Genomic DNA, 22,204 nt, shown 5'->3' with positions numbered 1-22,204 from the left:
CTGTTTTGCATTATTGGGTGTTCAACTCACTACGTCAGGTTAGCACAAGGGGAAGTTCGGCTGTATTTGTGCAGTCCTGTTGGGATAGAAGGAAAAGGATGTAGAAAGGACATTTGTTCATGATAGTTCAAGCATAGATTGCATCGAAAGATACTCTAAGTAGTCTTTATGTGATGTAAGAAAGTAAGTAATACAGTATAGTGGAAAATACAGTGCCTGTATAGAGGTCGTCCCAGCTTTAACAAGTGTGTCCTCTTGCAATTGGATTCAAAGTCAGGGTGTGACAAACTAAACATGAACATTGATTCTGGCTATTGTATTTTTGAAGGATTTGACTTGTTCATCTGACCTAGACGTTGATGTTTAACATAAGGCTGGAGTATTTCACAGTGGGGTCCTGCCAGTGTTTTCAGTTTTACAAAGAACCCTTTACATTTTATTTCCAAAACCAGTGCTCCATTTTAACCGTGACAAACTAGGTAGATGTTTTGAGTCCTCATTTTCTCAGATAACAGCACTGGTTTGACTTCAGATGTACCATGTATTGCCAGAAGATCAAACTTCCCAGGGACTTTGAAGCTGATCAAGTAGTTATCAAGGAAAAAAACTGTTCGTTTAAGAAAACTATGAAGTGTTCATGAATGTGACTGCAAGACAGTAGCATCTGGTCAAGAATGGAAGAAGTCCACCCTCCTAACATAATTTTTGGTGGACAAACAGAGGAGAAGGGGAGGGGAGTAATTGACAAGTCCCATCCTCCCTCTGCCACCCATGGGTGTAACTTTGAGCAGCAATCAAGACTCTGAAAACCCTATGATTTTAAATCCCATGGACGAAAGTACTCTGTTCACATTAGCCAACTCCTTTGAATCAAGTAGGGGAGAGCAGAGATTATCACTTTCCAGTGGAATGTATTTAAGTGTTTTATTTAGGCCCTCTAATGGGAGCAACGTTAATAAATCTGCTATTGCCATCCCTAAGTCTGGCCCTCTGTGGAGGGAGGAGAGGTCTAAAGCCACTGAAGGCTTTGGAAGCTTCTCCATGTTCGTTGTCGTCGTTGTTGTCTTCCCTTTGTGTTGGGCTGGCATTTAGAAGAGATTGAACCTACCTCCGGGCTGTAGAGTCTAAGTGCCTGGCAAACATGCCTAGGGGGGGATGCCCTGCCACTCGTGAGGAGCAAAACATAGCAATGGAGCAAAATAGCAGCCAGAGGTGAAGGAGAAAGAGGGAAAGATGGTGGAGACTCCTAAAGCAGCTTTAGTTTTCGCTGGTGGGGTGAAGAATAACAAACTTCAAGTAGTTTTCTTTAGCAAAACACATTTTTGCTTTTGAAGCTTTGCTCTGTTTTGCACTTATTTCTGCTCTTTTCTCTATTTGCGTTTCCTTGTTTTGCTTCAGTATTTATCTTCTTTCCACTCCTGCTCTCTAAGTAACTGCGTGTACTGCTGTGCTGTCAGCTGTAGCACAAAATAGCTACGATAAAACTACTCCAAAGCATTATGTACTTAAGGGCCAAGCCTCGAACTGTACTGGCAATAACATTTATGTATAATGGGGGAAATATTCTTATATTGTGGGGAACATTGTGATGTTCTGATTGCTACATCAGAATGTTCTGGATGGCTAAATGGGACATTTCAATGAAGAGGAAATTGGCTTTTGAGAACTTGACATCCGTTTATTATCTGTATGGTGTACCCAGCGAGCGGGTAGCAATAGCAGACCAAATACATCACAACTATTCCAAACTTACCAGGCTTCCTTCAGGTTTGTTTTCAGCCTTGTCTGGGACGTGCTGTTGAGATCCTGTGTTTTTCCCAGCGGGGGACACGGGGCCGCCAGTGCCAGCCGTGCCGAGCTCCCCAGTTGTGCCGTGTATGCAGCGATGTGACAAGTACTGAGCGGTGCCTGCTTGTCACGGCTGCCGTGGAATAGTCCCCTCTGGTTTCACAAGGCTGTGGCCCCTGCCCTCAGTCAGGGCAACTTACTCTCTGACTAAAGGGGGGGCATTTTGGGGAGAGAGTGCACTCACCTAAGCTTTCTTTTTCAGACGGCTTCATCTTGCAGTGGCGTCATGTATCCAATGTGAAGTGTCCTTGTGGTGTGTTCTTATTTGCTCACCCATTTCATCATTTATGCCTTGCCGTCCAGCCAGAGTGTTTTTGCCTTTATGAATGCCACACATCTTCATGTCTAAATAAGTCCAGGTGTGCTCCTTTCCCCAAGTCAGCAAGAGCATCCAGAGCTCCCCATCGTCCATGCTCTGTTGCTGGCTATTCAGCAATACTGCCCTGCACCGGCAAGAATGCATCTGGTCCCTTTCCAGTGTCCGGACTGCAAGCGGTCATTGGTTTGTTTTCACCTGTAATTTCTGTAGTAAGACCTACACTGGGAACCGGGAATCTAGGAACCTGGTGGTCTGAAATCAAGTCTTTTTGCGTGGTCTGTCGGGATGGTGTAAGGGCAGAAGGAGTTAGTTTTAAGTGATTTGTATTGTGGAAAGACCTCTGTAAGAATGGCACGTTTTTTATTTTGGCAAGCCATTCATTTGGTATTTCATTAATGTCATGCATTGTGCTTGAATAACCTATAGGTCAGTGAGTTTCAGTCCTTCTGTGCTTAACTCACAAAGTATCTGAAATATCTTTGAGAAGTCTGTTCCTTTTGGCACAAGAAAGGAATCAAAACCTGACCTAAAGGCAGCATAAGGCAATGGAGAACAAGACTCGAGCCGTAAGATGCCCAGATAAAGACAACAAAAGAACTGGGAAATTCAGGAGTGTTTCCTAAGGTTTCTGAGAGGCATAAAGCAAAATAATGAGGCAGAAGATTCTGAGCAAGAAGAACCTGGAGATGTTGTGAGGACCAGAGAGCCCGTGTCTCCTGACCTCTGTGGTGATCACACAGGTGGTCCTGGCCAGACTGGTTGGGTGGGCACGTGCATCGTGGTGCTTATTGAGTGTGAGAGTGCCCGTAAGTAAAATCAGCTTAGGAGTTTTATAAAATAAAATCACCTTCATATTTCATAAAGTCTTACCCTGAGTTTTGTTACGCTAATCTCCTACAGCTGTAGTGTTGAAGCCCAAGAGGGAGTTGCTGTAATTTTTTAGGATGTGTCTTCTTCTCCATAGGCTGATCTTGGAGAGCTCCCTGCCAGTAACACTTGAATGGAAATAATGGTTTTGAATCCTAGCAAAGTATACGTTTTGTGAGCGTTGTCCTCAGCAACGTTCAGGCAGAAGAGCCCCCTGACAGCCTGGAATGCTTGGAAGCCATGAGGTCCGTCTGTTAATATAATCCGAACTAAAATGCAGGGCTTTATATTTTATATGTTAATTAAGTGGGAGGATGGGCTCCTTTTGCATGTGTCTGGAGTATGGAAGTGGAAGCACTGCAGTGTCTGTCAACAACGTGGTTGGCAACATGAAATGCAAAAGGGACATCTGGTCTTGTCCTGTAGTCTTTTAAGTCTAGTTTTTTTCTTCCTTCTTTTTTCTTTCTCTCTTTTTTTTTTTTTCATTTTATATGTGTGACTGTAGCAACTTCATTTTCTGTTGTCTTTCTTGCTGATACTACTATGTTGTTTCCAAGCAGCCAGACTCCCGTACTTCAAGCTTTTCCCAGGCCATTCGGTAAGCCACCACGTCGGTGGTGTGTCATCCTGGATTAGCAGCGAGCATCAGCTCCAGCCAGATAGGACGGCACGTTTGCGAACTGCGTCCCTGCCTGGAGCCGGTCACAGCGTGGTCTTAGTGACAGCTGCTGGCGGCGTGTAGTAAGAGCTGGTGAAGTAAAATAGGAAAGCTTGGTAAACGTGTGTGAGAGAGTAATCGGCTAAGAGTTTGTATAGCTCATGCCCAGCCTCTTAATGCCTTCTATTTTCTCTTGTTAGTAGGTGGCTCCCCAGAATGGAACCTTTTAAGATTGTAGATGAGGCTTGAAGAAGAATGACTGGCAACAGTGCAGACATGAACTTAACAACACCAGTCAAACGAAATAAAACAGAATGATGTGTATAATGATGGGAACATTAGCTTGTCTTACTGTTAGTATGAATGCTAGTAAGATAAATATTGAAAATCTGTAAATAAACTATCATTATACTAGCATGAGACCTCCCTTCAAATTGTAATTCTTCTTGAAAAAGAGGCGATGCTTTTCTTTTCAACAGGAGCCCTGCACTGAATCATTTCCTTTAATTGCTGTTCGAAAATATATAACAGGTTTTTTAATGCCTACTTTTTATATTTATCTTTTTACTTTCCATTAATTGCGGTACTTCCATTCAAGCTTGAAAATGAAATTGCTTCCCCAACATATTTCTTGTCTGCTATATGTAAACATGGGCTTTTTTTTTATTAGCCTTGTTTCCAGTGAAGCTGAAAGCACACTAGCACCAAATGCACCGAGAGGCTTTCATCAGTTATCTCAGTTACAGGCATTTTAAAGGAAACTCAGAAAAGCTGCCACGTAGAGCAAACCTCATCTCTTTCTCTTATTATGGGGAATTTATCTCGTGTTTTGGGACTTATCTGCAGAAGCTTCGTCCTGGGGTTTATGCTTAATTTGGGGCAACTATCCACTAGTTAAACTTCAGATTCCCACTTTTATCTGCGAGTGTCCAGTTCTGAAAGATGTGGGCAGTAATCCTGTCAAGCTGCTCCTGCCCTGCTTTCGGCAGACGGCGGAGGACAGTGCCAGGAGCCACGTGGTGGCTGCTCAGCAAGGCTTTCTGGTGCCTTCATTTGCCCACAAGAGTCTGAAACCTTCTCTCCCCCCTCATTTAAGCAGCCCACCTACTTCATTTATTTGCTTTGGTTTTAAGTGGATTGGGTTAGGGAGCGCGTTAGTGTTATATTAAAACTGGATAAGAGCTGATGAGATGCATAGGAAGAGAGAAGACTTATTTCAAAGTGAATCATCTTTAATAGCAGTAAGATATGCGAGGCTGGGTAGAGTTTGGTCAGTCTGTCATTAAGTACATCACCGTAGTTTTTTCAAGAAATAAAAAACCTTGAAGCAGAGAGGAGCAAGTGAGCCACGAGTGCCACATGTAGCAGTATGAGAGTTTGATCCGTACCTTCTGCAAATCTTACGCCGCATCTCAAACAGCAAGAGCGTTCTTGCTCAGAAGGTTTTAGGCATTTCACTGTTTTTGACAAAGAATGCTTTACAGGCCACATGGAGGGACATCAGAGGGTCCGAATGGTCTGCAGATGAAAGTGGCAACCACTGCATCAGCAGACCTCTGAGGCTCTTCTGAGTGATTCGGAGCACTCAGCTATGAATAATGACAGTGTTAGTGCCTGTGCTCCCAAAGGTGCTGTGGCAAAGCTTGGGGGCGGGCGATAAGGATGGGATAAGCATGTGTCCCACAGCTCCTGGATCCATACCAAAGTGTAAGATGAATTGAAGTGTTGGGAGACCTGTGGTTAAAAGCTCTTCTGATGTCTGCACAGTCCTGATGGAAAACAGAGATGCAGATTAGTTTATCCATTTAGAGTGGGACGTATCAGTATCTTTCCTAACTTGCAGTAGGTAGAGTTTTGCACGTGTCTGGCTGGAGATGTCTGAGCATTTGCATCTCAAAAGAATATTAAATAAAAATGGTGCAGGTACTTGTGTGTTATCAGCAGTCTTGTAGTGTTACCTGTTACTGTGATTATCTGGTATTTTCTATTGAAAGGTTTTGTTTGGTTTGGTTTGTTTGTTATTATCACACCACACAGCTTCACAGCTTCAAACATCTGGGTTGAAATTTTATTCCAGTTTGTGGCTGAATTCTTTTTCAATGTGTGTTTCAGCTGGAATTTAGCAGTTTGAGTGCAAGCCTAGATAAAATTCTTTCTTTTTTTTTTTTTTTTTTGACAGGAGAACACACAAGTGTCGGTATTTGCATCAGGCATCTCTAATATGTGTACTGAACTGAAAAGCAACTCTTATGTGAGGGATGTGCCTTTATTTTGAGATGCATACACGTGTGCAGTAGCCACAAATACAGGAACTCACATACCTCAACCATTTAAGCAAGAGTATGAGATTATGTATAAAAATATAGAACAAGGAGCATGCTAGGGAATTATTACCTCTCTTCTGCAGTCCTTCAAAGCCGCCCTGTTGCTACTTGCCCCTTTCTACCAGTCTGGCTCGTGGAAAAGTCATCTTTTTTCTGCCGAGGATAGGTGTATTCTGATAGCACATCTTCACACTCACAGCTGAGCATCACCTCTCACCTTGAACGACCGACTGCCTTGCAGATAAAGACGTGATATCCCTGTTAAACCTGCAAAGAAGGGTGTTGTTGTTCACTCTAGCTGTCAACTGCTCTCATGTAGAAGGACCCTGACGTCCACATAGTTGTGTCGGGGTGTGTGTATCTGATTTGTTTGTAGGCAGGTGCTGATTTTAAGAATTATATTCTAAAAATGCGCGCTTACACGCTCCACAAATGGCTGGTTCTGAACTCTTAGAAGTTAACAATTGGCATCATGCCGTGTCTATTTACTGCACAGGCTCTGGAGGAACTAACAAATTTGAGTTTCATTGGGCTTCTTCCTCCTCCTTTTTGCTGTTAGGAAGATAGGACTTGAGAGAACACCCTTGGTTATTAGAGCATCTCCTAGCAGTGCAGGGGAGTGCACAGAGCATCTGCATGCCACAGTTTGTGGGTATGCCTTCCTGTTGGGATTCAGAGCGGATGTGTCTTTCCTCGCTCTAAAAAAACATTTGAGTATTAAGAAGAGAGGCTTCTGGCTTTGACTTTGGCTTCTTTAGTAGGAGTGGCACATGAAAAACAGAGCCATATTCTAAGGACAAACAGAGCAGTATGAAAAGCTGCTGTGTAGACACTGAGACAGAGTGCTAGACCTTGACTGGGACAAGACTGGGTTATTTTGGGGTGGTACAAACCAAATTTTTTTCGCGCTTTGCCTTGTTTTGTTATTTTTTGTCTTTCTTGGATGCATTGCTACCTGGGTTTTGGAAGGGCGGGAGCCATGGTATGGGTGAGAGCAAATATGGATGGCTGTAAGAACATTGGTTTTGATCAGCTGAAATGAGAAGACTTGCTTTCTTGCGATGGCTCATTTGAGGTGGACAGCAACGCAGTGGGGATCCACCATGCGTATACTTCTTGCCAAAACCAGGCCTGTATCCACCAGAGGAGTTCCCTGCAGCGTGGTACCTTAAAGAGCTGCAGAGGAAAATATGGGTCGTGCAGGAGAGAAGAAAGACCAGAATTCTCCGGTATGAGAGAAAAGTGGCCTTTCTTTGCTGGGAAGAAAAAAATATAGGCATACAAAGGGATGGCAGCTCTTAGCTACTTCTAAGTATGATTAGGAGAATGTAAATAACCTCTAATTTCCAATAAAACGGGATCAGCACATTAGAGGTTTGGTTGCAATAACAAAAACCTTCTGGAACCTCCAACAAAGCCCTTACCAGATCACTGCATGTGCTTCTGAGCTGATTTTTGCATGGATTGAACAGAAATGAACACGACAGCTGACAACCTTCTTGGCAGAGGAGCCCTGGCACGGAGTGGATGGAGGCTTGGGGCCCCCTGCCTCCTCCTCACGGGTTCCAGCCAATTTGGGTTTTTAGCAGGGCCCCCTGCTTTTCCCCTTGTGCCATTGCCCAGCAGCTCTCCTCCTGTGGATGAGGGGGTGAAGCTGCCCATCTGCCATCTTCTGCAGGCAGCGACCCTGTTACTGCCTTCACCTGCTGCCCTCCCACCCCAGTGGCAGCCTGCTGGTGGAGATTCCTGGCTTTGGAAATGCATCTTGGGGTTGTGTGCATCTTTTTCTCGTACCTGTGTGCCGTGAGGGGCTGCGGTCAGCTGGCACTCAAAAATCCCTTTCCTCCACGACTATTTGCAAATTTAGGAGCTTGAAACTTCTGGCATTGGTCCCAGCAACATGACCTTGAATTCAGTACTATTGAATTTCTGCACACCGCTATCATCGCCCATTTCTGTGCTGTAACCTGTTGTTTTGAAGGATATTAGGAGCGGAGGAGCCTGAATACAAAGTGATTCCAAGAGAGGTTCATACCACCGCTGTCGTGTGCTGTGACTAATGAGCTTGTTAATCAGTTTTTAATTCGTTTCAAGTTTTCTCCCTGTTAAATCTTAACTTTTTAAGAACACTAGGTAAACAATCTGATAGCTCTGCTTTTCCTGCAGTTTCCCTAGCCAGCAAAGAGAGAAATCGTTCTGGGTCTTGTGCTGCTGGGGATGCCTTTACTGCCTCTCGATACATTCGGAAGGAAGCTGTGTAGGACTACTGGAGTCACAATTGCAGAAATACAATTGCCATACGGACAGCAGCAGGCTAGTGCCTAGTTGAGGATGGAATGGGACTGGTACGGCTCTGCATCTGCCCTAGAGTTCCTGTGTGCCCAACAGGATTTCTCCCTCTGGGCATGTTGCTGGTGATGGTGCGACTGAGGATCCCTTTCCACATGCTGACCGTGAGCGTGCGTTGAGCAGATGCAGAAATTCCCTGGAGGAGCTTCCTTTCCTAAGCTGCAACCATTTGGAGATGTTGATTTGCAGTCTTTGATGACTTTTTTTTTTCAGTACTTTTTTCACAGTATCTTTTCTGGCAATGTGTACGGTGCCTGCTGTCATCCAGCACTTGTACTGGTGCAAAAGAATTCATTTCCTCCTGTACGTTTGACTCAGAATGCAGAAATTGCATTTTCTTCCCCCCTAGGGCTGGATAAACCATACTGTGTGGTCACTGTATGCTCACTGCGTGTTCTGGGTTTTATTTTATTCCTGTTGAGAGCTCAAGAAGTTCAGATGATTCGCTTGGGACTGAGATGGATAGTATCGTGCTGTAGTTCACTGCTACGTGTCTGAAAGTTGAGGAATTTCTGTGCTGACCGATCTGCTGAAACTACCAAACCTCCTTCAGCAGAGGTTTTCCTTACCCCAGTCAAGCCTGAGGTACAGCTGTGGCTTTCCATTGTGGGCTAGATCATACCTGTGCTAACATGGGCTTTGGATATAGAACTGTTCTGATGGACACAGTTAGCACCAGCAGCTGCTTTTCTGGGTGTTTCATTTTCCTGATTTACTTTCTTCACTTGGGGATTATAGAAGTTTAGGTGCTGCATGTAAGAAACAATAAAGGATTTAAATAGCGGATATTCCTAGTCTTGATTATCTTGCATATTTTTCATTTAAAGTCTTATATCTCAATAAAACTGGAGAAGGTTTTTAAGGTTTGAACGCTTTGTAAACCCACATTTCTGTCATCTTTGTGTATTGCTACTGCAGGGATTTGCAAGTGTGATTATGAGGGGCAGCTGCTGCCTGGGTATACGACAGTGAGTTTAAGCTTCCACAGACTTCCAAGTCCTACAGAAAAATATTCTCTGGCAGTATCCATTTACTAACCATGAGTTTTTTCCTTCTATTCCCAACCTAGCAAGGTTGTTGATGCCCCATGCCTGTCAGTGATCAAGAGGCGTTTGGGCAATGCCCTCAGTAGTGTGCTTTAACTTTTGGTTAGCCCTGAGGAGGTCAGGCAGTTGGACTCGATGACCCGTAGGGTCTGTAGGTCCTTTCCAACTGAGCTATTCCATTCCATCCCACTGTGTATAGTGCTAGGCCTTCAAAACATCCACTGGCTCTTCGCTTAGGAGTGTGCTTTCACATTAATAATGAACTGAGTGTACATGTGTTTAAAATTATACTCGTGGAAAACTTGGCAATTTCCAATACTATGTTAATTGTTGAAAAATAGATTTTGACACTATAAAAGGCACGGGAATTTGGCAGGGATGGATATAGTTAAAAGGGATGGACATCTGGAAGACAGTAAGCCTAGCCTACCCTAAATATTTGCAAAACAGGCAAGCAAATGAAGAAAAAGGACCAGTCAGTTGTGGCTGTGACTCTCAAGCTCTGTGGCAATGTTCTCGTCCAGCCATTGCTGCACTGCCCAAGAGGAGGAGAAAGAGATGCAGCACTGCCGTCTTGAGAGCCACAGGTCTGGACAAAAGTCTTCTCTGGTGGCACAGACATTGGAGATAGCTCAGAGTGATTGGTGAGGTGGGATGCTCTCGTTTCGACTCCTAAAAGACTTGGGCTTGATTCGGCTGCTTTTCGCCTTGCACGCGCTGTCCTTTGATGCACCCCACAGTCCTGCTGTGAAATCCTGGCGGTGACTTCATTTCCTCTCATCAGCTCCTCCGCCCCAGCGGCTGCCTGGACCATTCAGGCTGGTTTTCATTACGTTCAACCTGAGCGCCAGAAAGTTCGTCTTCCCCTTTGTCATCTGTGGGAACGCCGTCCCCACTTTCCTGCCTGTTAGCCCTCCGTTCTGCTGAAATCCAGAGGCACCACGTGCTGTGGTGGGTTTGGTGGCCATTCCTTGAACACCAGCAGTTGGGATGTCATTAATGGATAAGCTATATCCAGACTTCGGTCGCAAGGGGTAGTCTCACAGCCATACACCTGGCAGGCTGGGCACTCTTCAGAGAAAATATATGGTGGAGGAAGAAGGATATTCAGAAGAAAAATCAAAGCTGGAGGAACTGAGCTGCGGACAAGGTTTTGGCTGTGCAAAGCAGTGCAGGTGCAGCTTTTACAGGGCAACGTGTAGGTGTGCTGGCCGGAGCCGTGCTGCAAACATGCTGCCTTACTGCTGCATCAGGTCTTAAAACTCAGCTGCTGGCTCCTGCTGTCATCACGTACCTCTTGCAGGAGCAACACGGGCAGGGATGTGAAGCGCTCATCATTGCAACGTCAGGCTCAGGGAGGGCAGCTGATGGGCTGCCTGCAGCACACGGCTGTGACCCAAGTGACCAAAATTGTCAAGTGTAGCAGATGTGTCACACAGGCTGAATCAGCATGCAGGCATCCAGCCACCAGGCTTTACACCATGCTCCACAAGCTGATGATAGGTGCTGGGGGCTCCTTCTTTCTCTAATGACATGTTTCAGTTTGCAGAGCGAGATGCTGCTTTTGATGCTTCCTAACTGGAAGCTCTTTTTCCTTAAACATTCAGGCATGCGTATTTAAAGCTAAGTTTCAAGAAATTGGTACTGAAAATTCCCAGCAGAAATGTATTTTTGCATTTTATTTTTTATCCAGAGATGACCACATTTTGGTCTGCAGCTGACTTAAAAGATACGTCAATTTATAGAGCCACTAGTAACCAAACTATAAAACAAAGCATTTCCTCTCATTTATTGAAGTTTCTTACACAAAAATAAACATCAGCCTGATAATGAAGATCTTAGTGTTACTAAGATTTCTAAGTATTTCTCTAAGTGCAAGGTGGGATAAAGCTGAGTTTTTCACCATGAGAATATGGCTGTTTATTATAACCATTTATTATGTGTGTGATCTTAGAATAGAGGTCAGGTCCCAGATCTCATTATTCTTCCTGAATCTCCCAGTAAGTGGCATGTAATTAATTATTTCTTTATGGGAAAAAAATCTATAAGAATAGGTATTTGCTACTATGTTAGCACGAAATGATTAGTTTTGAGCCACACTACAAGCATCTTTTCAAGCTGTCATGTCCCCCCCACACCGCTCTCTTTGTTAGTGCTTTTAGGACTTCTTGGGACATATCCAGTTTTTCATCCTGCAGCGAACTGGATGACTTGGATTTTACCCCCCCACCCCTCACTGTTAATTCGAGGAGCACTGGCCTCTTCTCCGGGTGGCGAGGAGGCACTGTGGGAAGGCTGTTATCCTCTCTGATTTTTAACTTTTTTCCAAGTCCTGGTTTAAACTATTTTTAATTTTTAAGCCCTGGCTGTCATTTCTGCCCCAGCCTGGGTGGAAAGTGTCATTAAGCTTTGGTATGTATGGTTAGTGTATGGGTGGGTGGGGGTTCTGGGAAACACCCAGATTATATATACAACGTGCACTTACTATTGGAGGTCATTTAACTCAATTGATGCTGAAAGAGGCACCATTAAAGTTAGGGATAAGACACACTGTTTTCTGCAGGGTTGGTGGCGAGTAGCGTAATCAACTGCATTCTCTGTAATAACCTAATAGTCACTTTGGTGTCTATCTGAGAGTTGGTATTTTATTTCATTTCCATAATGTTTTTTTAAACAGCCCTACAATTTCAGCTCCAAGGATATTAATGTGGTGGTGGCTCTCTTATAACAAATATTCGTGCACTTGTAATAACATCACAGCAAGGAAGATAAGCAAACCTGAGAAATATTTTTGAAAAAGAAATAGGATGTCAGTCCACACACGGAAAGTAGCTGGGGAAGAAGAGGTTGTTAAGCTTGACATCGGTGTATCTAATCAAAATCTGCTGCTCTGTGTTTCAGAGCAAAGCTGGTGGCTGTCTGCTGACCTGGATGCGCTAGGTACGCAGCTCTGACCCGGCGGGGATGTGAGAGCAGTGGCTGCATCCCCATTGCCATAGTTTGCTCGTGCTGGTATCCCTGATGACATTTTCTGCAGGGAGGGCATGGACCAGCAGTTCTAATAAACAGGATTCACGGTTTGGGATGGAACGAGCAAGGGCTATGCTAGGTAATCCATTTTGTGACAGCAGCTAATACTAGATGGATGCCGAGCTGCGTGGATCATAATTCAAAGAGATTGCTAGGGCAAAGGGACAAACCAAGACCTGCAGTGCTGGACATCCTACCTGTGCAACAGAAGGAGACAGCTCTGAACGCAAAGGGTTGCAGCTGACCAAGGTGAGACAAGCAATGGATCACAGAGAGGGATGTAAGCTACCAAATTAAGGTCATGGCATTTTTCTTTGCATCCTTTGGACTGGAGTTTCCTAGAAAGGGATTGTTTAGAGGGGAAAATCTGTCAGGAAAGGAGAGGAAGGAGAGGGACATGCCTGAGTTAGAAAAGAGGGGAGACAAAAAATTTTTCTTCAGTAGAGTCTTCCCTGAGCACAGTATAGTTACGGTGGATTTAATAAATAAATACATAAATTAAAATTTTAAAAAAAAAAGAGACAAGAAAGTTCTGCTGGAAACATTTCTTTCTTTGATCAGATTTTTTTTTTTAAATAGCTTCATTTTTTGTGGAAATACTAGGCAGCAACACTGGTGATGGCAACTCCAGTGGTAGTTTTGTGGTTTTTTTTTTTTTTTTTTTTCTGCTAATGTGCATCTTTTATTTTTTCCAAAGGGGAGGGAAAGATGTGGAAAAGTTGCCTCCTTCCAAAGATACAGCTTTCTTTTAGTTCCAGCAGAGGTCAATACTGTGCAAAACGTAACTGAGGTTGACTTTTAAGGTGTAGTCAAGATCACTAGATGCGAAGACAGAAAATTCAGCTGTGTTGCTGCCTTACGTGCATCTCCACATTGCATCATATCTTTTCTTACTGCTTTGTTGCTCCATCCAGCCTGTGAAGAGCTGACACTGAAGCTCCGAAGAAGATTTATGCTTGTTTTAGTCCCCTGCCTGCCTGATGAGAGCCCAGAGGCTGAGGCAGAAAAAGATTCAAAGCCAGCCACTCCCATTGCTTGGCAGGCTGTAAAGCAAGAACATTTTTGAATGTAATCCCTTGCTTATTTCGGGAAACTTATAAAATTTTCAGAGGTAGGCCAGTTATTTTTAAGCCTCTCTAGACATGCTTTTCATGCAGGGTATGCTCAAGGTCGACCATTTTCCTCATGAAAAAATTTCCTTCCTTTGGGGAGAAGTCTGGTAGATCTAATTAGCTGTGCGCTGTTGTCCTCTCTCATCTCCTCACAGCCTGCTAAACCTATCGCTAGACCTTTCAGCTTCAGCCAAGATGGATTGCATTAGTTCTTGTCTGCCTTCCCCTGGATTCATCCGTTTTATGCACAGACTTTCTCTAGTCCGTTAGAGGAGAAGACTCCAGCAGAGAGGTGCTGAGACAGCACACCTCTACCAAAAGGCAAGGAGGCTGGTATTTGGAAGGATTGGAATCAAGGAGCTGAAAATATCAAAACCATCCGTATTTTCTTTGCATTTGACTCTTTTCTGCCACTTTGGATCTCTTTTTAAGTCGCACACGTTTTGCAATCAATCAAGGTTGTGAATATGAAATGAAACGGTAAAAATGATACCTACAATGAGAGCCTGATTAATGAAGCTAACCTCCTGCTTCTTGGTTCTGTGAGTAAAAAACTGGTCCAGAGAAATTGTGTGTTCTCCCAGCTGCTTCTGAAATCAGAAGGGATTGCTGTTGTGCTCAGTATCAGTCAGGATTGGGTACCAAGTCTTATTTTGCCAGAGCTTAGGAAGCAAAATAGCTGACATCTGTAATGAACAGGAGGACATGAATTATGTAGACAAATAAACTAGCAATTACTGCTGCACATTTATCTTCACCTCTGTAAATGATAAACTTTAAATGTTCCATATGGAAGCCCTGTGTATAAATTAGTTCCTCTGCATTTGGGCCTGTTGAAATCTCAGTGGATGTGAGATGGAGTAGCTTTTATATCTCCTGTCTCGGTTTAAGACAGCAGCTCCCTTTATACCGTGCTGCAAATGCTTTGTGAGATTTGGGGTGTGAAGAAAGCAGACTCCATTAGGATGCAGCGTGCATCCTGTTTAAAGGAGTACATAAGGTTTTCCTGTGTTACTCTGACAGAATTAAAGATAGTGCAGTTTCAAAAGTTATTCTGAGTCCTCTTCTCTTATTTACATGTTTCTCATCTGTTACTCAGAAGGAGAGGGTTGATATTTTAATCTTTGTTCTGGTCCTATTAAAATAAGTAATTCCTAGGCATTTGTGTCTTCTCCCTTAATGAGAAAATGTGTATGTTCAGCATCAGTTCTGATTTCAGAAATGCATAGCATTATCAAGGTATCGTTCTCCCTGGCTCCTATAAAGCTGCAGCACATACCCTCATATTGAAGCTACTGGCCATATCTATGCCTGTGTGTTTTTGAAAAGTAGAGGGCTTACTGGACAAGTGAAGTTACACCTAGCATTCAGTTCAGTTGTATTTCTACCCATCTGAAGCACGTTAACTTTTTCACTACATCTAGTCAGCTCCATGTGCAGTCTCGCAGTCCTACTGACAATCCCTGATTTGTTCAGATGCTGAATAAGAGTAATTATACACAGAGACATGAACTGGGAAGAAGCAGAAGCGAATAAAGATGCCTGAGAGGCCAGTGAGGTTTGGGCACGTGGTCAGAGCAAGGGGTAGAGCTGGTTGGATTTTTTTTGTTCCAGGTTCTTTTTTTTTTTTTTTTTTTTTTTTTAAAATCAGCCAGAACTTGCTGATTCATCTAGATTGAAACACTCCATGGGAACATCTTGATTGGAGTGGAGTTTTTCTTGGAAGATGACCAGGTTGCCTACCTGCTTCATTTCCTGCCATCTAGTCAGTCAAGGGTTTCTGGGCTGTATTTGCCAAGCCTGAGTTCAGAAGCAATCAAGTGTGAGGCCTTGTAGCCCTAAACAATACAATCTCTAGTCGCATCTAGTCCTTACAATCCTTGCCCTGCTTGGATATCTGCTTGGATATTTTTCTCTTTGGAAAGTTTGACCTAAATGAAAAGCAGGCCTAGTAATGTTAAATTGAATGCTACATCTCAGGTTTCTGTGCTGAAGAAGCATGAGTCAAGGGGCTTCCACGGCAGTGAATTTTTGCAGTGATCTATCTTTGATGAAATCCAGGATGAAATATCTTTCTAATAATGTTTAAGGCTGGAGAAACTGCACAGAAGAGAACCAGAAGTTGCATGGTGGTTTTTTTTTATTCTTTTTTGGGTGCCGAGGAGGAGTAATTAGTGTTTCAAGGTTGCTTGTCTCGAAAGGTCAATGCGGTAACACTGCGGTATCCACGGGTTTCAGCATCCTACCTCCAACAGGGACATCCGCAGCACCTCGGACACCCGTGGAGGTACCACGCTGCCTGTCTGGGGCTGCTTCAGCTCTCTGCCTGAGGTGGTTCGCATTGCTGGGAGGCAGGCGGTGCGGCTGTCCCTCCTCTCCCTTCCCGGCTGGGGGACAGTGCAGGAGGATGGTACAAGGAGGTAGGAGTCATGAAGCGGGTGACTGCCTTTATGCACATTTAGGGTGACAACAGACAAACAAAATCCTGAATTAGGGTGAATCAGAAGTAACAGTCATTCTCCAAACAGATTTTAATACGAGGCTACGAGGCCTCGCGCTTTCCTGACGGCAGCTGCGTGCGAGGCAGGAAGAAGAGAGCCATACGTCAGGCGCCTAAACGAAGTGCTTTGTCCTGGAAATGTATGCAAACAGGGAGCATCCGTCAAAATAGATTAAACACCCTGCTGCGTGCGAGAGGCAGGGCAATTTGCAAGAATTAAAAAGAGCTGACAAAAGTCGGCACTAACAAACAGCACGCGAGCCCGTTCGTGGGCATGAAGCTTGTCCGAGTTTCTGAAGGCTTGCTGTGTACGCTGGGCTTGCCCTGAGCACCCATAAGTCAGGCCTTCCCTGGCACTGTGACTGTTTTATCTGGGTGTGGACTAATATGGTTTAAACCAAAGCTCTTGTAAAATCTGAGCATGCATGGGAAGGGCCTTGAAACCTGCTATGTTGGGGTTTTGTTCTTTTGCTTTCTCTTAACCTGATATTTTGGGGTTTTGCTTTCTCTTAACCTGCCATGGAAAGGGAGGGGGCAGGCCCACCATGGCTGTCAGGCTGTGAGGGCAAGCAGGCAGTGACCAGGCTGGTCTCCTGTCACCTTACATTTGTCACAGCTGACACTGCGTAAGATGGGGCTGAGGCCTGGTGAGGCCACCCAGACCCTTCTGCCTCCCCCAGGCCATGGTGGGATGGGTCCCAGCCTGCCTAAGGGCAGCCACTGGCCTTCCTCCCACAGCTCCCTGTGTGGGGGCGTCTTTCCTATAGCCTCTTTTTAGAGGCAGTTCTTTTTTTTATTTCATTTTTATTTTTTATTTTTTGCTTTTGCCAGTGCTTGTGTTACTGTACCACTCCAGATCTCTGGTCTGAAGCATTGTAGTTTTTTTCTCTGTCTGCCAAGGAGCTCAGGTCTGGACGTGCCTGGGAATAGGCACTGCTCTGTCTGTCTTAGCCAAACCTTGGCAGAGAATACGGTTGCCAGAAACATCATACCATTTCCAGGACAAAGCTTAATTCTTAGCAGGCCCATGCAAAGGCCAAATTTTGCTGCTGCTCTCCTGCCCCATGTGTGCCATCTTTTGCAGGTGTTTGTATGTAACGTGGCTGTGGAATCTGAACTGTGGCTCGGGTGGGCTCTAAAAGGTGTGTAGTGACTCTCCTGTGTTTGCCAGGAGAGCTGAAGAGGGCAACTTATTTCTCATATGCATATATCTGCTACTGTTTATCTTGATGATTTGCTTAACTCTACGGGGAGAAAAAAATATATGCATGCACAAGCGTACACGGGTAAGACCCTGTACCTCAAATGAAGAGGTACTTTTTTTTTTCTCCCATGAAATCTAAAATTTTCTGGCTTACATATATAAAATGTCTGATTGTATAATGAGCAGAGGCTTGGGAAGAACAAGGGTATTTCTGAACACCCTTGGTCTCAACGTTTTTTAAGCCTACTGACTAAAAGCTGGCAGAGCCAGCCTGAGTCTCCCAATGACTACGAATGTTTTCCTTCCTTGAACAACAGAGAAATCTGAAATATAAATAGCTGCTTGCCATTGTTGTTTCAGATTTGCTGAGGGCAAGCAGTTCTTGGTAGCTTTTGAGTGACAGGAGGAAGATGCCATCTTTCACCTGGATGTCGAAGCACTGCAGATATTAGAGCTGTACAAGAACCCTGTGAAGTTAATGGTGTTACCGTTGTTTTAGGGAGGCACCAGAGAAGTGAAACAGCCTGCCTTGATTAAGGAGGTACTTGCAAGAAGTAACTGTTTGGAAGAACCATGATTTTATATAGTTGAACATGGGTAGCTTAGTTGCACAGTTTGCCTTTCTGTAGGTCTCTAGTCTGGGATGTGAGCTAAAGAGAAACAGACCCTCCTTTCCTTGACTGTTTTTTTGTTGTTATTTGTTTGTTTCTTTTTTTTTTTTTACTGTGTTTATTTATTTTGATGCTGAGGAGTCCAAGGGAATGAAAATTACTAGGTTTGGGAGTGCTAAAGCATCCTGGCATTCTGTTTGATTCCCGAGCCTTCACCTTCGTAGTGTTGCCTGTTTGATGTGACTTTTAGATGCCCTGATAATCTCCCTCGTGAGCGACACGACGAGGTTTCACAGCTTCCCTGCAGTACAGCTACCAGCATTGCTGCTGGCTCCACGTCCCATCGTGGAAGTGAGCAGGGTGCCACGTTCAGCTCTGTGGGGCGTGCTCGCCTCAAACCCAGCTCCTGTGTCAGCATCAAACTTTTCTAATTTATTTTAAAAGGCTTTTTAGTGTGCTTTGATGGCAGGACATTCAGCCTTAGAATTTTTTTTCCATTGAAATGTGTGATAATGGTCTGAATGGAAGGGAAGGGAGCAGGGAAGATGAGGGGGAGGCTGTGCATTGCAGGAGGTACTGTGAGTTTTCTTTTAGACCTTCCTGCCATGAATGTCCCTCCTGCTTTTAAAGAAAACAAACCTAAAAAAAAAAAAAAAAAGGAAGCAGCTGGTACATTGATTGTTCCCTCGATTATGTGATGGAACAGAGAGATAGGGATAAAAAGTGTATCTCAAAAATACAGAAATGAGGTTTGCCTTTGGGTGAAAGTGGGCTTTGGTCAGACTGCCACTCGTGCTCTGTTAAATAAAGGTCAGTAAAAGATCTGCAGGGAAGTCTTCTGTTTTTTCCTCTTCATGAGCGCAGTTCCAAGCTGCATGACTGCAGCCCAAGGGTGTCTGCAGCACTTCTCTCGGGAAACTTCCCATCCCTCTGCACAGTGACAGATTTGCTGGGATTTTAGGCCTCGCCACCGACTGTAGGATTTCCTTAAACCCATCTACACCAGAGCTCTACTAAGAAACAAAAGGGGAATGAACTGCCAATAGACTTTGCTCCTTTTCTCCCAAAGTCTTTGTATACCATAAAATGGATAGGCCCCCTGGAGGTACAGGGAAACCAGACTCTTAAAACACATAGTAAAGGGTTAGTAATTGTTTCAAACAGCAGAATACAAATGCTTTTTATTGCAAGGCTGGAGTTCTCTTTCCAATGTGAAGCTGCTTGTTTGTTTTGGCAGCAGAGGCTGCTTTTACTTCTCCCCGAGGACAGTGGTAAAACTTTCGGCAGCTCAGCTCAGGCGCAGAAACCAGACCTTTGTCCCACTGGAGGCAAGAAACCAACATTTGTTCTTTGGGTTTCGGAGTCCCTCACAGCTCGCTTGCTGGTTTGCTTTTAACCTGCTAATCTGGACAGTCTGAAAAAGCTTTTGTATAGGAGAAGAGAGAGAGAGATGGATCTGCTCCTTTCCTTGAAAGGCTTTGCGTAGGGATGGGACTAAACTCAGGAGGTGTTTGATGTCTGTGGTTACATAAGCTACGTGGTGATTTTTTTGACATTAAATTGTTGGCTGATGGGCTGCAACAGCGAGGACTCAGCACTTTTCACAGAACTGCACTGAGGGATGAAGAGGAGTTGGATTTACTCTTAACTCCCCTGTGGGCAGGGGAGCAGAAATCTTTGCTAATCCTGTTCAGGAGGTGTGACAGAAATACCAACACCTGCGGCAGGTTGGGAGCACAAGGGGAGGTTTAGGGAAACCGCAGGAATTGACGGGTTTCTCTGGCAGCGCTGCACCCTGGCGTGCTGTGGATGGGAGCCAAGTGGGGGCATTTCTTTCCCTACAGCTCTGGAAGGTGGTGGGAGAAGGAAGAGAATGAGCTAAGAAGTGTTAAAATTGCCAGATGAGATTATTTTCTCTGTGTTGTGGAAAGGATCTCCTCCCTCTGAGGAGACATTAATTTGATTTTCTCTGCTTGGCCTCCTCTCCTTTGGTTTCTCTCCATATTCTCTCTCTCTCTCTTTTGGCTTTGCTTCTTCCATGCTGTTCCTCCCCCCAACATCCCTCTCCTATATCTTTCTTCAGAGCACCTATTCTGTATCCTCTCTCCTCCTGGCATTTTCCCTGCATGGCTCTGATCGTTCAGCAGCTCCGCTCAATGCGGTTCCCTCAGGAGCAGAAGTGCTGCACCTCAGCAGCAGCTGAGCAGCGTCAGAGCAGCATTTGCTGTGGCTCCCTCAGACACATGCAGAACGGATGACAGGCTCCTTCACCTGTTAATACTGAGCAGCAAGACAGAGGAAATGACCTAGTAGAAAGGCAGTGACAAGGATGCACTCTGTGTGGGTTTTTTGAGCGAGCCTGGATATAAAAAGCCAAGAATCTGCTTTCCTTTTTCCTTTGAGAAGGTCTTCCTTGAATTAATTCACATCAACCTTTATGAAAAGTGGCTGAAAGAGATCTAACAAAGTAGCTCAGCTGGTGCAACACAACTGCGAACACCGGTCCCCTCCATAAACAACTGCAGGGCAGCCCTGGTGTGATAGCGGGGCATTTCAAGACTTCACAGCAGTATAAAGATGTCCACAAGGGAGAAGTTGGAAAGCAAACAGAAGAATACTGTCAGGGCATTTCATCCATTTCAGCCTCTTGGTAGTGGCCTCGAGGAGCTGGAAAGTGGTTTGGAGGGAGTTCAGGCCGCGTCTGCAGGCCTGGTGCTCAGGACTGGCACCTTTGGTCATGCCGTGGGAATGAGCGATGTGCGTACTGGCTTGAAGCAGATGTGAAGCTCTGACACGTGTTAAATGTGCACAGTGAACTCATATTAGCAGGGATTAAACTGCTCCTCGACCTCAAGGAAGCCATTGGCACTTCCTTCTGCTCTGCGCCCCTACTCCCCCTATTATCTCCATCTCTGCCATTGTCCAGGAGGTCTCCACTGAAGACTGCTTTAATGCTTTTCAATTAATTTTTAAAAATCTCAATTATTCTTGCTAGCAATGCACGCCCATTGGGTTTTTGGGGTGTGGGCATTGTCTTCACGTTTTAGGCATGAAGCTGGGTACTCCCAAGGCCATGTACTTGGAGGGGTAAAGCTTCTGTGTGGCCAGGGGTCTCGCTTGATAAGTACGGGAGCGGGGAAGGCTCAGCTTCAAGGGCAATATGCTGCAAGGGGTGCTTGCGTTCCTGAAACTGGGTACTTTGGATTAAAAAGGACAGGACAGGAGGTAGGAAGTTTTGTTTTGTTGTTCAGGTAGTTTTTGTGGCAAAACTCAGGTTGTGTGAGGTATGGGCAGTTTTTATTGGCTTTTGGTAAGAGTGATGGACTTGGCCACCTCTCTTGGCATGCTGTAGGAGCAGAGAGCCTATTCCTAGACAGAGAGGGGCTATTAGCAAGCACTGCATTCTCCCTTGGCAATCATCAGCCTTGCAGTGATTAGTCCTAGATGTTTGTCTTCCAATGGCAGCCATAATGAAACATCTCCAGAGACTGGAATTTAATTTTCTCTGTCCATCCCTATGGAGCTAGTAAAAGTCTTGCAGCTTCCTTCTGCCAACACAACAGCAACAACGAAGCTCTTCAGGATCACTGTGTACTGGATTTGGATGTCTTCACTGACAGCTTCTGATGGCTTTCTCCCCTTAATTTGCAGATCACAGGTGTTATCCTTCTCGCAGTCGGCGTCTGGGGCAAGCTCACTCTAGGCACGTACATCTCTCTCATCGCTGAGAACTCCACCAATGCTCCCTACGTGCTCATCGGAACGGGTACCACCATCATTGTCTTCGGGCTTTTCGGCTGCTTTGCCACTTGTCGTGGCAGCCCATGGATGCTGAAACTGGTAAGTATGCCAAAGTGCCGTATTGAAGAGGGGAAGAGGTTTTGTCAATATATTATGATTTCCCACTCCTGCCTCAAGCTTCACCAGATGTTAACATGTTTTTTTAGGCATATATGCTACATTTTATGGGTCTTAATGTTCAACACGTGTGTCTTTTGGATAAAGAAGCAAAAAAAAATCTTTGCCGAAACCAGTTGTTGATTGAGTTTGAATGAATTTCGCTACTGCGCAGCATACAGGCCCATGTGTGGTTGGGAGCAAGGGTAAAGTGCTGCTCTGCGAGCAGTTCTACGGTCGTTCTGTTTTTCTGTGAGCCAGACAGGTGTATTTACAATCTTAAAAGTGTTCACAGCACCATACATGTAAAATTTATTTGAAATATAGATTAAAGGAATCTCTGATGTGAAATCCGTGGAAAAATATTTGGTACCTTCGAAATGCACACCAGTCTTGCTTTTTTCCTAATATTCACTGGAATAAAATAAGTCAACCCCAG

At 44.6% G+C, this 22,204-nt stretch overlaps 1 protein-coding gene across 2 annotated transcripts in view; it reads left to right on the top strand.

The window, feature by feature from the left end:
- TSPAN7 (tetraspanin 7) overlaps nucleotides 1-22,204 on the top strand; it is a 94,551-nt gene that overhangs the window by 52,350 nt on the left and 19,997 nt on the right. For both annotated transcript variants that reach the window (XM_040530628.1, XM_040530637.1), the window contains exon 2: nucleotides 21,520-21,708. In XM_040530628.1, coding sequence (XP_040386562.1) covers nucleotides 21,520-21,708 — 189 coding nt within the window. The remainder of the gene's footprint in view (nucleotides 1-21,519; nucleotides 21,709-22,204) is intronic.

This window comes from Cygnus olor, chromosome 1, assembly GCF_009769625.2.
Source record: "Cygnus olor isolate bCygOlo1 chromosome 1, bCygOlo1.pri.v2, whole genome shotgun sequence".
Classification (NCBI taxonomy): Eukaryota; Metazoa; Chordata; class Aves; order Anseriformes; family Anatidae; genus Cygnus; species Cygnus olor.
Note: the sequence above shows the minus strand (reverse complement) of the source record. Positions and strands in the feature narration are given on the sequence as shown.